Below are 16027 nucleotides of genomic sequence, written 5' to 3'. Positions count from 1 at the left end.
ATAACAGAGCCACCTGACCCCCCTCACTGTAGGGGTAAAGCATTTAGGCCTGTACTGTTCTCTTGGTGTACACCAAACACGCACTCGCCCACTTGTCATGAATATGGTGAAGGATGACTCATCTGACCATATCACTTTTTTTCCACCAGTGCCTACAGTTTTTGGACGGAGCACAGTGGGTAAGGAACTGGGCTTGTAACCGAAAGGTCGCAGGTTCGATTCCCGGGTAGGACACTGCCGTTGTACCCTTGAGCAAGGTACTTAACCGAAATTGCTTCAGTATATATCCAGCTGTATAAATGGATACAATGTAAAAAAAAATGCTATGTAAAAGTTGTGTGAGTCGCTCTGGATAAGAGCGTCTGCTAAATGCCTGTAATGTAATGAACCACTGACCTCTCAAATGTGAAGTCGTCATTGTAATGAGGGGTTTATGCACTGCAACCCTACTATAATATCTCTCTCTATGTAGTTGTTGACAGACTGTTCTTGCTGACACAGTCTGATCACGTCCTGCATTGACAATCTCAGTCACTTGAGAGTTGCCCTTCTGTTTTTTCGCACTTATGCACGGTCATCGGATGTGGGCTTCCAACCGCAATTTCTGACCCTATTTATTGATGTGCAGACTGTCAGCTTTAATTTAAGGATATTACCATCCATATCAAGTGATCCGTGTCAGAATTGCAGCCCTTTTCAATACATAGTTCCCCATTTCAAGGTTGCAAAAGTAATGGGACAACTGACTGCTCAGCTATTTCTTGGCGAGCTGTGTGTCTTTGAATCATTAGCTCATGCACAAGAAAGCTAACAAAAGGTCTTGAGTCGATTCGGGGTGTGGAATTAGCATAAAATTCCACTTTGGCTTTTGATAAATAATCTAGAACAACCACTGTTAACACAGTCCTGCCTGCAAAATTGCAAGGCCCTGGACCTTTTGAGAGCCTAATGACCAGTGTGAAGTTTTCAAGCAAAAAGATTGCTGAGTGTATGCGTTCACAGCATTTATCATCAAACACCAATCTTAGCTGTGAAGTTTTGTGTAAATCATATTATTTCTCAGTCTTTATTTTGTAAATATGTTCTTTACAATGTTACAATTATGGGCTTATTCTGGTTTTAGCAACCCCGTGTCTGTGTATATAATGCGTATAATTTCAATAATGCCTATTGAAAAATAATGCAGGTGTCTTGAGAATTTCTTTCTAAAACCCACTGAAGGACTGTTTTTCTGCATCTTCTGCATACTCAGGGCCTGAGTTTTATGACTCAGAGTCATTGCCGCCACAGGAGAAAAACATTAGCATTAGCATCAAAAGGCCTTTGAAAGAGTTACGTGAAGAACAGCAGGAAGGAATGCAGCATGTTTTGAAATTCAAAGACCATGGTGTCTGCAAATGGTGTCAGAATTTAGTGCTGACAAAAGGGTGTCTCCTGCCCCACAAGAACCAGACAGCCTGCAACTGCACAGAATATATTTATCCAATTTATTAAAAAAAAAAAAAAACCATACTGCTTTTATAAAATGTGCTAAATCAATGCTAACAAACATATATATCTTTCTGTGTTTACAGCCAAGGAAGTGAGTAAATACATTCATTTGAGAATGACCAGCAAATCAGTCTAAATCAATCAATCCTAGCTGCTTTAATTAGATGGAAAATGGTTATTTCACATTCATTGATCAATTTCCCTGTTTGTGGACTGATTCTTACTTTTTGATAAATAAGTGTACAGTGTGTAAAATCACAAATTTTGGAATTGTGCCTCTTTGAATATTTCTCATTTCCACATGATAATACAGTGTAAATCACCAGTTACAGTGAAGTGATAGGCTAGCAGCATACAGTTTCTCCCCAAAAACATTGTGTGGGGTCTGGTCCAGCCAGTACCCCAAACAGGAGCTTCCATTTGGACAGTGGGGATTCAGGTATATGGACTTCCTGATGGATGTCGGGCAACACGTTATTCCTGGAATGGCTCAACAAATAAATGCCCACACGCGGCTTCACCAGCTGGGGAAAAAGTGAGACCATTTTGGCACAACTTTCATGCCATTTAAAAAAAAAGTATTTGAAATATTTATTTTTAAAAAAGGTAATTGTCTTTTGCGAGAGCAGACACAGTACTTGTACAATATTGTACTTGAGAAACAAGATGGCCGCTGCATCCTGTCAGCTGTTCATCCGTGGACCGTGCTAGTCATGTGATCAGAGGAGGACGCACATCCCGCTCTTCTTGCGTGCTTGCCTGGCTTTCCGAATGCCTGCCAGGCCCCGCTTGGCAGCCTCTCTGAAAATGTCCTCCACGTTCTCCCTGTACTTTGCGGAACATTCCAGGTACAGTTCAGCATTGATCTGCAGCTTGGTCTCCTCCCCCTGCCCAGAGACAATAGAAGCACAGACCTGAATACGCCTCATGCTATGGCTGAATGGTTAATATTAAAGTCAGAAAAAGCTGTGGTTCAGCTCTCAATGAACTGCACATTCTCAGCAGTGTCTATATCTAGATCACAACAGAGCTTGAAAGGAATGTGAGAACTTGAGGGGGTTGAATGTAGATTAGCGGAGAGTGTTATTGTTTATGCAAAACTGAAATTGTTGCCTGACGATTTATTGCAAATATGAGCAAGAAGGCTACAACAGCAGTGCCCCATTTTGGATTGGCGTTACAAGCCCAGGCCTTAACCACTACAATAAACTACATTACACTACACTGCCAATATTCATGAAACTTTTAAACTCATCTGATCTGCAAGACCAATAGCAATTTAACCTTGCGCATGGGTGCTCCTCTTTACCTGGATATATGTGATGGGGGCCTGACCGAGAGCCCGCAGCTTCCTGGTTCGCTCCTTGTCCTTGCGGAGGTCTGTCTTGCAGCCAATAAGAATTGCCGGAACGCCACGGCAGAAATGGTTCACCTCTGGGTACCACTGAAAGAGGATTCATATTTGTAACAGGTGCAAAATTATGAAAGAATGGAAAACAGAATACGTGCAATTATGTTTGATCATAACTGTCAAAAGAAAAGTTCTGAGAAAAAAACTTTTTGTAAAACGTTTAGGAAATAATTGTGGGAAAAAGTAACAACGCTGTTTAATTAAGTCAGAAGATCTTGTGCCAGTGAGAGTGCAAAGATCTAACTGCAATTCATCAGGTGCATGATAGGACATTTTTTCAGATGCTAAAGATAAATATAAAAACACAAGCCTGTTCTATACCACAACTTGAAGCAATTCATCCAGGGAAAACACACACACGTACAGCACCACATTATGGAGGGTGTTTTATGTTCTCCTGAACTAAGGACCAGAGTGTTCTGTGCCTTACACCCCTGTGGCGTGAGTTATGTACCAATAAAGATGTCCAAAACAGCTTGTTCCAGGACCGTCAGGCAAGTTAAAAGGCCAGATATACTCAAGTGGTGAGAAACGAAGATCCTGGCAAAGGTTGTTATGGATACAGTTTGTAGTTTCTCAGGGGGTCAGAGAGAAATTCCAGCGAAAGCCATGTAGTTCAAGTAGATAATATACGAGGGGTGAGGAGTACTGTAGGCAGCATTACTAAAACAGCAATTAGTGAGTAGAAATCCCTTGTCTGTCACATCATCTGATGAAAGGACTCTAATGAAGGGATCTGAAGTACACAGATATGATTAATCTTATTAAACGGTCAAAAAACCTATTCTTAGTGGACTTACAGGCAAGCTGATTAAATTACTGACTGTAGGCTACGTCAATCTGCTTTATGTTTTGCACTCAATAAATTTCACTTCCCCTTATATACAGTAAATATACACTTTTTAAGAGAGCATCTCTCTCTTACACCCACACACATGCACAAAGCATAAGAGAGAGAGATAAAATAACCTTTTTCAACATTCAAGAAACATCTCTTTGCAGAGACATGTGGTTTGTGCATACAATATAATGATAAGCTCCACTGTATCGAGGAAACAAATTCTGCTGATGTCCTTCTTCACTTACAATCATTGAGATGTGGCACTGTAGATGCCTCCCCTTTCCTTTAAAGTAGGCACTTTTTGTAATAGTAAAACAGGCTCAGAAGTGGGGTTACATGCAATTGCATACATTTGTGGTCACAGAAAAAAGGAAAGCATGTTAAAATGAGTGTACCTTGATCATAACATTGTCAAAGCTGGTGGGGTTGGTCACATCATAACAGATGATCACAAGGTTGGCATTCTGGTAGGAGAGTGGCCTTAACCGATCATAGTCCTCTTGACCTGAAACACACACATGCACATACAAACACAAAATCAGTGAGTTTAATGTTCAATATTCAATTGTGTTGCAGGGAAGTTTATATGGTGACTAGTGATGGCACTAGACTAGTGCTGGAAAGTAGCGATTATGTATCTATTCTTCTTTACACATTACGAATGGCTATTTTGCCAGACATAAATATGGCAATAGCCTCATGTCAGATCTGATGTTGTGTGTCACATAACGGTTATGTCTTTTACAATCGAACGTAATGAAGAAACAGGAAGCTGTGACTAAAGAGCTTCTAAGAGAGCTTTTTACTGTATGAGAACATTTCTGACCACCTGTCTACAATAAGGACCTACCCATCCCCAAGTTGCAGAGGACAATAATGTTAATTATGACATGAAAGCATGGAACTGTTCTACTTCATCTCTATGCATCTATCACTGTATCTCTATAACTCTCACTCCACAGGGGTATTCTACATAATTTCAGCCATATGGGCATTCTTTGGCAAATGTCCGGAGGTCACAGTGCAAGGTAGGAGAGCATCAGTATCTGAGTGGTGCTGTTTTAAACCCATGATGTCCAGAATGTCAAATTGGCAGTAGGTTCAGAGGCAAGGAGAGGTGGTTTTGTGTGCATGCATGTGTGTGTGTGTGTGTCTGTGTGTGTGTGTGCATGTGCGTGTTGGTGGGGGGTTTTCAAGACAAAGGTTACAACTTTTATACATTTATTTTAATGACTGTGCTGACATAACTGTCCACTGCCAGTTCAGCCAAAAGCTGTTCCTTACATTTCCATAAGTTGAATAGAAAGTAGATGTTCATCAGCTTGCCATGCAAGCAGAGATTTGGGATGTTTTGCATTATTTAACAAATTCTATACAAAAATGTGAAGTCTTTTTCACCTGTAAAAAGTTTCAAAAGGGAAACAAATCAGGGGTCTCTATATGAAAGACAAGTATGGCGATGAAATACAGCAGGTTAAATTTCCTCTTGAAATTGGCCTGGGTAATGTCAATACCATCTTTCCTGGCTGGAATTCACACAAGACTACTTTCACGCAGGGGATACTTTAAACACACTGGGGATATTTCAAAAATGAGTCTAGCCAGACAGGAAAAAAAGTAAGGATGGGGAGGCTTTGGTAAATTGAATTTAATGGCGCTGGACTGTCACTCATCCGTGTGTTTTTGTGTGTGTTTACTTTCAAAATGAATGGACTGAGCTGCCACTGCATTGGAAACATTGCCCAAAGGAAACAGGACCAAGCACTATCACGTCAATCAACACGAGACAAAGCATGAATGAGGAATTTCACTCTGCCCCACTAACTGTTGCAATAGCTGACAGAATGTACTGACACGAAGGCGTGTTCGTGACAAGGTATAGAGAAACCTCAACTTCCTGCCTCTTTCTTGCACTTCCTGCTAGCGAGGATGCCCTGTTAGCCGTTTGTGTGAGATAAGCTGCAGTATTGTGGACTAGGCTGCATTTACAGAAAAGGCTGGTCACTTCTCAGAAGGATCCATGTCAACTGTTTCCTGAAACGGATTAAATGAATGCTCTTCAGTAAGGCAATTCATTAAATTCCCTATTAAATCCTGTAAAGTTTTTTTTTACCCTTTAAGATGTAAAATCATAAATATGTGATTAGAATGTTCTTAATAGAACATTTTAATGCTGATGTAATGATCACTACTGCAAAATTAAAGCAATGGAGTCCTAGAACACCGAATTAGAGTTTTGAAAACGCATTCCAAAAAACCTGTTTGTTTTCTATGCCCACCAGAAGCACAGGGAAAATGTCCTTTAGGTAATTCCCCATGTGAATTGTTGACATGAAATCTCACGCACAAAGGTACATCGTCACAACTGCTTATCTGTCCTCAGCAAACAGAGGGTTACTGTTCCACATATGAGTGAAAAATCTACTTCCTTTTTTGCCTACAACACAATGGCAATTTTATCAGGGTTTATACAAATACAGTTGCATTCCATTACAGTCAATGATGTCCACTCACCCACAATGACTTGTTTATTGGTGTGGATTCGAAAATGTGACAGCTATCATAAAGTAATCATTGCAGGGTAGTTTTGATTTGGGTGAGGTTCTAAGCTTAGGTTACTATAAATGAGAACATGTAGCCTGTTGAGCCAGGACCAAAGTATTGACATATTGTGAGCTCGATACAGTGTGTTAACACTTTGGTTTTGTATCTTCATGTCTGTAACAGGACAGACACAAGGACAGAAACTACACACCTGTGATATCAGGACTGGGAAAATCAAATATCTCTCACACATGGACTGTCGGCTTGAGCAAAAACACAGGTTTTCAAAACAGCACCCCACACCGTGGTACTGAATTTGGAAACCACCAGTCTCAACTACAGCTGGCAGTCAAGCATGGTTACACAAAATTGATCATATTGTTGCGCATGGATGGAGACCTGGAGTTTGCCTTCACCAGTTGTGTTTTCAGTGTACTCTGACAATGCAGCGAGTGCTTAGCTCAGCTAGCCGAATTCACAGTAAATAGAAACATACGTAGCTCACTGCCAGCATACATATGTGTGTGTGCGTCTATGCTCTCCCTATTTGATGGAGGAGGTCGCAGTGACAAAACAGGCTTCAAAATACAACTGGGGATTCCATATAGGCAAAAAATGAAAAAGTCAGAAAAAAATCTGTTATAAAACATATCTCATATGCGGAGCAGTTAATCGTGCTTTTTGCAATCTGTCCATGGCTTACATAGTAAATATATGACAAGAGACCTCGTGGTAGATGTGTGTTCATACAGACAATACCAAAGGGGCTAAATCGAATGCAGTGAGATAAGATGTAAATTGTTATTTAGTTACAATGAACAACATTCCCTGAGATGTTCTTTTTTTTCCATTTTGTTTTGTCTTTTGGCGGCGGGCGACATCTTAACCACATCCTCTGTTGCCGTGACGGCAGCCTGCAGCGCTGCAGTATGTGAAGGCGTGCTGCTGCTCTGCCCTACGAGCTTCTCTGAGACTGAGACGCAGTGGCGCTTCCTCCTGCTAAAGCACAGTGAGTATCAAAGGCACAGATCCATTTTAGGCCTCCCCTTAAATGACATGGGAGAGCTCCAACTTATAATAAGTCCCAATTTACTGTCCATACCAGCTCTACTGCTGCTTCATACACCCTAAAATAGCTCGCCTGTGTCTCCTGAAATAGATGGTGGGTGTCATTGGGTAACAGAAACAGCCGGCAGGGGAATGACCTGACCCACCATTTCTGTCACCTTGGCCAAAGCTCAGTGTTAATGCAAGTACCACAGAATCGCGGTGGACCTTCATATCTATATTCAACTCACAGTTGTTCTCTCAGGCTCGTCCCTGGCCTGCTTCCTCAATCTCGCTCTGCATTCTGGGTAAAAACGTTTTGCGACGCGCCTTTTTGAAACAAGATATTACCCAAAACAAAATATCTGGTTCAGAACAAAATGATTGAGCTGTCATGTTCATGAGCATATGTCTGAAAGCCAATAAAAAAATAGTCAAATTACCAATAACTTACAAAAACGCACTACTGGGTTGCGGGTCAAATCTGCACACACACACACACACATACATACACACACACACACACACAGATATATATGTTCTACTTACACATTTTATCATCAGCCCAACAAAACACCTGTTGAGCAGTGAATCTATTTTGAGAGAACTGAAGCAATGTACACAAGTTTCATTTGGAAAAGCAGTGTGTGCTGGAAACATTGCCATCATCATGAAATAGTGCATGGCTATGGCACCGTTCTTTGAATTCATCTACAATTTTTTACAATAGGCATCAAAGGCCAGGTTCTCTAGAACTCTGTCATGCGCACGATTCACAAATTCACAAATGACAAGTTGAGTCAACAGTCATTAAACACATACTCCAGGACTGAAGTTTCAATAAAGGCGCCAACAGCTCAAATTAATGACTGGCTTGTAGGTTTCATAACTTTTGTTGCCATGTGGAATTACAACATGCATACTTTAGTACTTGATATGCAGTACAACTCCTGATTTATGAGTGAAACTGATAAGCCACACCCAGGGCAGTTCTCTCTTTTTCCTACCTTTTGTCCTGGGCACTGGATATATGAAATTTTGGATTAAAGAGCAGTACCAAATCCCATTATTGCACAGTTCTATGGAGCTCCCAATCTTTTATTTTGTTGTTGACTATTGAAATCCTTAAAACCAGAAGACCTTAGTTCTTACATGGCTGGTATGCGTGAAGTTACCCAACAGCCCCACCCCCGCTTTTGTCTAGATATACCCGTCCAGCAAGGTGTTTGGCAGCATGGAAGCCGGCTCTTACCCGCTGTATCATAGAGGTTCAAGACGATTTCTCTGCCTCCATACTTGACTGTGGTGATGTACTTTTCAAACACAGATGGAGCATATTTCTGTAAAAAGAAAAACTGAATGTTTTAATCTTGGTTTTGTGGAGTTGTATTTGGGGTATTTTGGCACTAAAGAAGGTCTTTGTGTCCAGTTATGCGTCTTTTTGGCATGAGGAAGGAAACAAAAAGTGAAAACATTACAGAGAAACATTACATACCTTTGTGTACCTTGAAGAAATAATCAGCCTCATCATTATAATAGTCATCAAACATAATAGTCATAATAGTCCATTTCAATTAATTTAAACTAATTTGGTATCAGAACCCCTGTATTTCAATCTTTTGAAAATTGTCAATACTGTTTTAAAACTATTGGCCTGTGAGTTTGAGGGCTGAACACACAGGGTCAAATACACAGTTCACCTGAAGGTATTAAAAAGCACATTCTGAATACAGTGTTTACCATGTGTGAATTAAAGTATACATAAAAGTCAGTCGGAGCGATATAAACAGTGTGAAACCAAATTATAAAAATTAACTAAAAAATGACTATTTACTCCCTGATTTAATTAGAAATGTGCCTGCTGTGTTATATACCCTTTATCAAATGCAAAGAGGAGTCTTTTAGGCTCAATTAGCCCTTCAGTAAGAATAAGTAGGAATAATAAGTCCAATAATAAGTGTCAGAGAAGCTGACATATGTGTTTTGAAGAAGGCAAGGCTTGTTAGTATCAGTGGTAAAACAACCATTCCCCGGGCTTAACCACCAGATGAAGCCTTTGACAGTTAATACCACTAAAATAAACAGTTACCATGACAACACTGAAGTCATGGTCAATCAGACATTTGTTTTCCTTTATTTTATTTACCAAGGCCTGTTCTCAGTGAACTAAATAAATATAGGCATGCATTCTTCCGAACTTCCATTTCGGCACCTGTGTGTCTGTGGGCCTTAACTGTAAGTTAAGGTATTTTGTAAGGTTTTCAGTTTAAGAGATACTGAGTCCACATACTGAATTTCCATGTCCGTCACACTAATTGTAATCATTTTAATATCACACTGCTTTTAAATGTTTTTAAAAAGCAATTTTGCTACACTTTTAGTTTAATTTCTTTTAAAGATTAATAACAAAAAGTCTACATGTTTATAGTATTTACAGTACTATAACTCTTATATTGTACTTCTATTATTGGGAATTATCAAACACCACAAGAGGTATCGGGCACAAAAAATGAAAACTCTCTATGGCGAGGGGAAAAAAGTTCCTTCACAACTCAGCTGCATCTCAACATGAAAACCAATGAATATGCCCTTGAAGATGCTGTTAGTTTTATTTTTTATTCTTGTACTCCTTTTACACATTTATCAGCACTCATCATTGCACCCTCTTTCTTTGAGCAAAGAGCACAGACAAACAAACTCATCCAAGGGACACTTCTTATCACACTACAGTCAGGCTCACACACACATGAGCCCAGGAAGATGCTCTATATCAGAGGTGAGCAACGAGGGCCGTATCTGTTCCTGCTTTTCATGCCAACGTCTGGCCTTAATTACTTAATTAGCCCTGACAATTATGCCAAATGACATTTTAGCTACATTTCTCACTAATCACACGAATAACAGCAAAAGATTGTTCTTGTGTCCCTACTGTGATCTGTAATCTATGAGTGAACTAGTGTTGGTGTATGCAGCCAATTCACTCATTTAGCCAGGGTAATTTGTGGAAACAAAAACCTGCACCCACACCGGCCCTCCAGGACTGGAATTTCCCACCCCTGCTCTATATGAATTTTAACAGGCGGGCTTGCAAGCATTCGATCAACCAGCAGTAGCTGGTGCATGATAAGGCTCTGTCATTCCAAGCCAACTGAACCCCCAACCTGGGCAACGTTAGAGTTGGGTATGTGGAAAACACTGATACTTTCCTGAACAAGTATCGCACCACACTGAATGCAAATTCAACCTCCAAACAGACACTGGGACATGGTTTCTAGCCATTCTACAGGAACAGTGTCTCCACTGCGGTCAGAAACCACAACAATGTGATAATGATTTAAGAACACAAACTAGTGTTCACAAGGTACCACTATACTGTTTCCAGACTCTTGTTCTAGATCGTTGGTTTATCAAACACACACACACACACAAGTAAACTATTAATACCCAGGTTTTTGACCCATTCAGTTCCAAGCAGTATTAGAAGGATGACAAATGGCCAGATGCGTTGACCATGTAAGGCAGCTTACCTCTGGAAAATCTCCTTTGGCATACACCATGAGAAGGGATGTCTTCCCACATCCCCCATCCCCCACAATCACAATTTTAAGTTCCTCTCGCTGCCTGCCGTGGCTGGCCGCCGAGCCGTTATGTGTCATGCTCCTGCCGCTCAAAAACCAGAGCGCCAAAGCGGGACAGCGATGATCATCGGCTTCCCCAGCACTGAGATGCCTGTTCACCGGGAGCCGCTCGAACCAAGGAGAGCAAACGGAAACCTGCCGGGCTGACCGATACTGGTCCAGGCAAGCGGAATCACAGCACTGCCATCTCCTCCTGCACTCAGGTCTCTCGAAGTTGGCAAGCCACCCGGCGTGTCCGGAAACTCATCTGTGGTTAACCTAGCCCTGCTCTCTTACGCAGGCAGGAACCTGCAGGCTGAAGATCTGGCTGCTGGCCCCTCCTCCCGCTCTTTCTGCTGCGATGCCGGTCCTGCCACTGAGTGCGAAAGGCAGCGGGAGCTGCCTACACTCAGTATGCGTGCGTTTGCATAACGTCGGGTGTTTTCTGATCCTAATGCTGCTGCTTTAGCTGGTTTTAGGGCCTCCTCCCTGTCTTCTGGCTAGCTGTAATCTCTCTCTCTCTCTCTCACACACTTACACACACAAACGCACGCACGCACCCACCCACACACACACACACACACAGAGGAACACTCCACACCTCACATAGGCTGTTGCCACTGGGGTTGGAACCAAAGATTTCACCTGCCACACCTTTAATGTTAAAGCCACGTCATTCATAACTTGCTCTGTGGAATTTCTGTAGTTTGATAAAGGAGGAAAGTTTAGATACTTCAGATACCCTTGCTGCTGTTATGCATTCACTGCATGCGTGCTACACCTACACCTGTAGATTGTTTTACAACAGGTTACTTGGAGGGCAGGAACAAAAAAACCCCTATTGATATCTATTCACACCCTATATGTGAGAGGAAATGAGTGCTTGGAAACAGAAAACAATTGAAAAAGAAAAACTGTGTTGAACTACATTCAGAGAATTTTTGAAAACTGTTTTTTTTTTATTCTTTGTTTGTGTTTCATTGATATAATATTAAGTTCAAGGAGACATACCAATGAACTGAAACTGAAACTATTTTAATATGTGGAATTTTCCTGAAAACATGCAAGTAAACTTTGGTGAATTCAATCACTAGTTGTTAAGTGTGACAAACAGGTCAGTAAAATGTGGGGATTATCCCAATATTTTCCATCTGTATATTTTAGCTGTTTGCCTTTCAACAATGCCGTAAACTATTTTATTATATCAGCTGTTATAAATTATTTTAAAGAGTGGGAGCAAAAAACAAAACCAAAGTAAAACTAAAATAAATAAAAAAATAAAAAAACTCAACATATAACCACCAAAAATTAAAAGATAAAATACATTCAACACAAAAATTAGGAAAATTTCACATAAGGCACCCCTGCCTTCACAGAAAATGCAGAAACCTAATTATCTTCATGCTATTATTATTTCTATCCTGAATAATAATTTCACAGAAACGGAAAAACAACATGCTCTGAAGACCTGCAAGTGTTTTGATGCCACCTAGAGGAATGTCATCAAAAGTCATCAAAAAGACAACTGTAGTATGTCAACCCTAAAGCTAGACTCATAAGAGGCACATCTACCAGTCATGGGTGCAGTGTACATCAAATTCCCCTCAAGACAATTTCTCATGGATATATTCATCTATCTTCAACATGTAAATATCATGTTATGTCTCAATATAACATGATATATTAATGCGTATTTTAACATATTTTGTTTTCGCCATGCAAACTTCACAGCATTTATAGATAGCGACCCCCCCCCCCCCCACGATTTCAGGGCACCATAATGTTTGGGACAAATAGCTTCACATGTGTTTCTCATAAGTCAGGTGTGTTCAATTGCTTTGTTAGTGCAGGTAGAAGACAGATTTCAGTCTCTAGTCTTGATTCTTGGCTTTTGATTGCGTTTGGAGAGTGTTATGGGCATGTATCAACATGAGGACCAGAGTTGTGCCAATGAAAGTCAAGGAAGCCAGGAAGCCATTGTGAGCCTGAGAAATAAAAATAATAAAAAATGAATATAGGCCAAACCTTAGGCTTACCAAAATAAACTCTTTGGAACATCCCTAAGAAGAAAGAGAACAGTGGTGAGCTCAGTAATTAAAAAGGGTTGGGTAAACCAAGGACAGTTCAACCTCTACAGTTGGTGATCGAAGAATTCTCACCATAATGAAGAATAAGGCCCAAACACCTGTCCGACAGATCAGAAACATTCTTCAAGGGGCAGTCATGAATGTGCCAGTGCCTACTGTTCGCAGAAGACTACACAAATAGAACAACAGAAGCTACACTGAAAAATGTAAACCATTAGTTCACCACCAAAACAGGATGGCCATGTTACAATCTGCTGAGAAGGACCTAATAGCTCCTGCAGAGTTCTGTAAAATAGGCTCGTGGACTAAGGAGACCAAGATTCACTTGTATCAGAGTGATGACAACAGCAAAGTCTGGAGGCCAAAAGCAACTGCCCAAGATTTAAACACAACCCTCATCTGAGAAACATGGCAGTGGGGTGTTATGGTTTGGGCATGTATGGCTGTCACAGGTTCTGGCTTACTTGTCTTCATTAATGATATAACTGCTGATAGCAGCCGCGGTATTAATTCTAAGGTGTACAGAAGCATCCTATCTGCTCCTGTTTAAGCAAATGACTCTAAACTCATTGAATGGTGGTTCATCCTACAGCAAGACAATGATCCCAAACATACAACAAAATTATTTTTCAAAGCCAAAAACTGGAAAGTTCTTGACTGGCCAAATCATTCAAATGATTTGAGACCAATTGAACATCTGCTTCAAAAGCTGAATAGAAAATTTAAGACAACTAGCCACCAAAACAAGCAGGAGCTGAAGATGGCAGCAGTACAGGCCTGGCAGAGCATCATCAGAGAAGATACTCAGCACCTGATGATGTCTAAGGGTCACAGACTTCAAACAGTCATTGCATGCAAAGCAAATGTGACAAAGTACTAAGCATGACTACTTTAATTTACATAACATTAAAATGTCCCAAACGTTAGTGCCCTGAAATAGGGGGGCAATGTATAAAAAGTAGTGTAATTTCTACGAGGTGAAACCAAAGTGTATAAAAATACCTTTAAATAAAAGCTAACAATGCGCACATTACCCATAACAATATGTGAATTGTTCGATTACAAATCTAAAATTGTGTAGTACAGACCACAACAATGCAAAAAAAAAAGAATAACCATTTCAATCCTGCTAGGTAAAAGGTTTTACTGCATATAATACTAATACAACAATATTACTAATACAACATAATAAACAATTTGTTCTGTTTTCTTGAATTTACACAAAGGTTATTTTTGAAAAGAATTCAACAAAAACATTTTTTTATGGTGTTCTTCAAACAAGTTAAACAAACTGGAAGAGCAACCCTGTGTGCATAGCGCATACACAGGAGTAACCACAAGTCCCGCACAAAGAATATATATACAGCTGTTCTAAACCACATACATGTACATGGAGTCAGGGCCGCAGATTGTGGGGGGGGGGGGGGGCAACTTGGAACCTTTATCCCAAGCCCAGGATACTATTACCCAGGTGCTGCCGATAAATTTTATCCCAGACCTTAAGGTTCACAGCTGCAGCCCAGCATCAAATAATATATATATATATATATACATACACACATATACATACATAAAAGATTTATTTTACCTGGAAGTTTAAAATGTGTTGTCTATGAAATATGGAACAACATGCAAAAATACAGCCGCAAGCAGCAATTAAGGGGGCCAAGTCACTAATACTTATGCAAAAAAATACATATAAATATTCCAAATGAGGTGCATAGTCAGCCAAGTATCAAATGTCTACAAAACATTTGTTGAGCTCAAAAGAGCCACCTGATTTAATCTGGCCAATTCCTTAGAGTTGATTTCAGGATGGAGTTGTAAATGTTCACTTTGTCAAACTGGTTGAGATAAAAAGCCATACCCACAGAAGGCAGCATGCTAATGGATCCTTAAGGCTGTTTGTATTCTGTTTGAAAAGGGGTACCTAAGGCAAACACAGCAGGACAATTTTTCTTTCTTGGAAATTTCAAATGGTGTAGCACCACCATATGGCCAAATGGCACCAAATTTCGTCAGTTGTGGTTGGGACGTACCCTCTCTCAGTGTGCACAGAGTCATGTGAGTCAACCAGGTAAAAGTGGGAAAAGTAACATATAAACAAACAAAATCCAAATGGCCACCAATTCAAGATGGCGGTGACCAAAACATTCATAATTATATTTGCATTGATGCAATTAGTTACTATAGCACGTTTCACACATCTACATTAAAAAGTGATTTTTAATGATTTTTTCTATTTTTAAAGATCATTTTGATCTATAGCGCCACCTTGTGGCTTAAACATGCCAATACTATAGGGCTGTCCTCAGAATTGAATATCAATACTAAGTTGTCACTTTTTGTCAAATATAAGGAAGAATAATAATAAAAACCAAGAAATACAATAGCAATAGTGTTCCAGCAGCTTCACCGCTTGGCCACCTAATTACCTGAATCTTTCGGAAAGACCCTGCTTACCCTCTGAGCCTCTTTCCTGAACTTCTGGGGATCCCCAGAGCCTGGTTCAGGAATTGCTGGTTTAAGATGCGTTTTGTTTGGGCAGAACCTTTTTTCTCAAGTCACCCATCAAAGTAAGTACTTGTCTTGACCCCAGATGATCAATCTCTCAGTGAGCTGTCAATCTGGGTCCGACTCCCCCCACCTGAATTTGACCCAGGGTTGAGAAGCCATTTTGTGATTTGCCACAGACTAGATGAACTCATGAGCAATCTTCCTATGCAGTCAGTAAATGTGTGTTGGGGTTAGTGCCTTGCTAATGGTGGCAGATGATTTGTGGAACGTCCTTAGAAAATCACTCTGCAGTGATGTGTAGTCAATGGAGCCAGGCCATTGAGGCCAGATGCTGCCTTTTAAAAACTATATAAACCATGGAATATTGCAAGCTAGAATTCCTTCACTTGGGCAAACTTAATAGGTTTGAACATGTAATGACAGAATACCAGATCTGTAAACCAGTATTTTGCACATTTGTATGTTTGGTATC

General features: G+C 40.3%; 1 protein-coding gene across 1 annotated transcript; it reads right to left on the bottom strand.

Moving 5' to 3' along the window:
- Nucleotides 1–1473: 1473 nt before the first annotated feature.
- On the bottom strand, nucleotides 1474–11945 carry rhof (ras homolog family member F). The gene is made up of 5 exons (XM_064354091.1): nucleotides 10862–11945; nucleotides 8587–8674; nucleotides 4139–4248; nucleotides 2801–2935; nucleotides 1474–2378 (listed from the first exon to the last, which is right to left on the bottom strand). Exons 1-5 carry the CDS (start codon nucleotides 10988–10990, stop codon nucleotides 2211–2213), a joined length of 630 nt encoding a protein of 209 aa, XP_064210161.1. The 5' UTR covers nucleotides 10991–11945; the 3' UTR covers nucleotides 1474–2210.
- Between the last annotated feature and the right edge of the window lie 4082 nt (nucleotides 11946–16027).

Source organism: Anguilla rostrata, chromosome 10, assembly GCF_018555375.3.
Source record: "Anguilla rostrata isolate EN2019 chromosome 10, ASM1855537v3, whole genome shotgun sequence".
NCBI classification, from domain to species: Eukaryota; Metazoa; Chordata; class Actinopteri; order Anguilliformes; family Anguillidae; genus Anguilla; species Anguilla rostrata.
This window is presented reverse-complemented; position numbering and strand designations above follow the sequence as displayed.

Coding starts and splice junctions, on each gene's coding strand:
- rhof (XM_064354091.1), bottom strand. CDS start 10,990: ATGACACATAACGGCTCGGCGGCCAGCCACGGCAGGCAGCGAGAGGAA. Junction 8,675..10,861: donor CCAAAGGAGATTTTCCAGAG/GTAAGCTGCCTT, acceptor TTCTTTTTACAG/AAATATGCTCCATCTGTGTT. Junction 2,936..4,138: donor TTGACAATGTTATGATCAAG/GTACACTCATTT, acceptor ATCCTCTTTCAG/TGGTACCCAGAGGTGAACCA.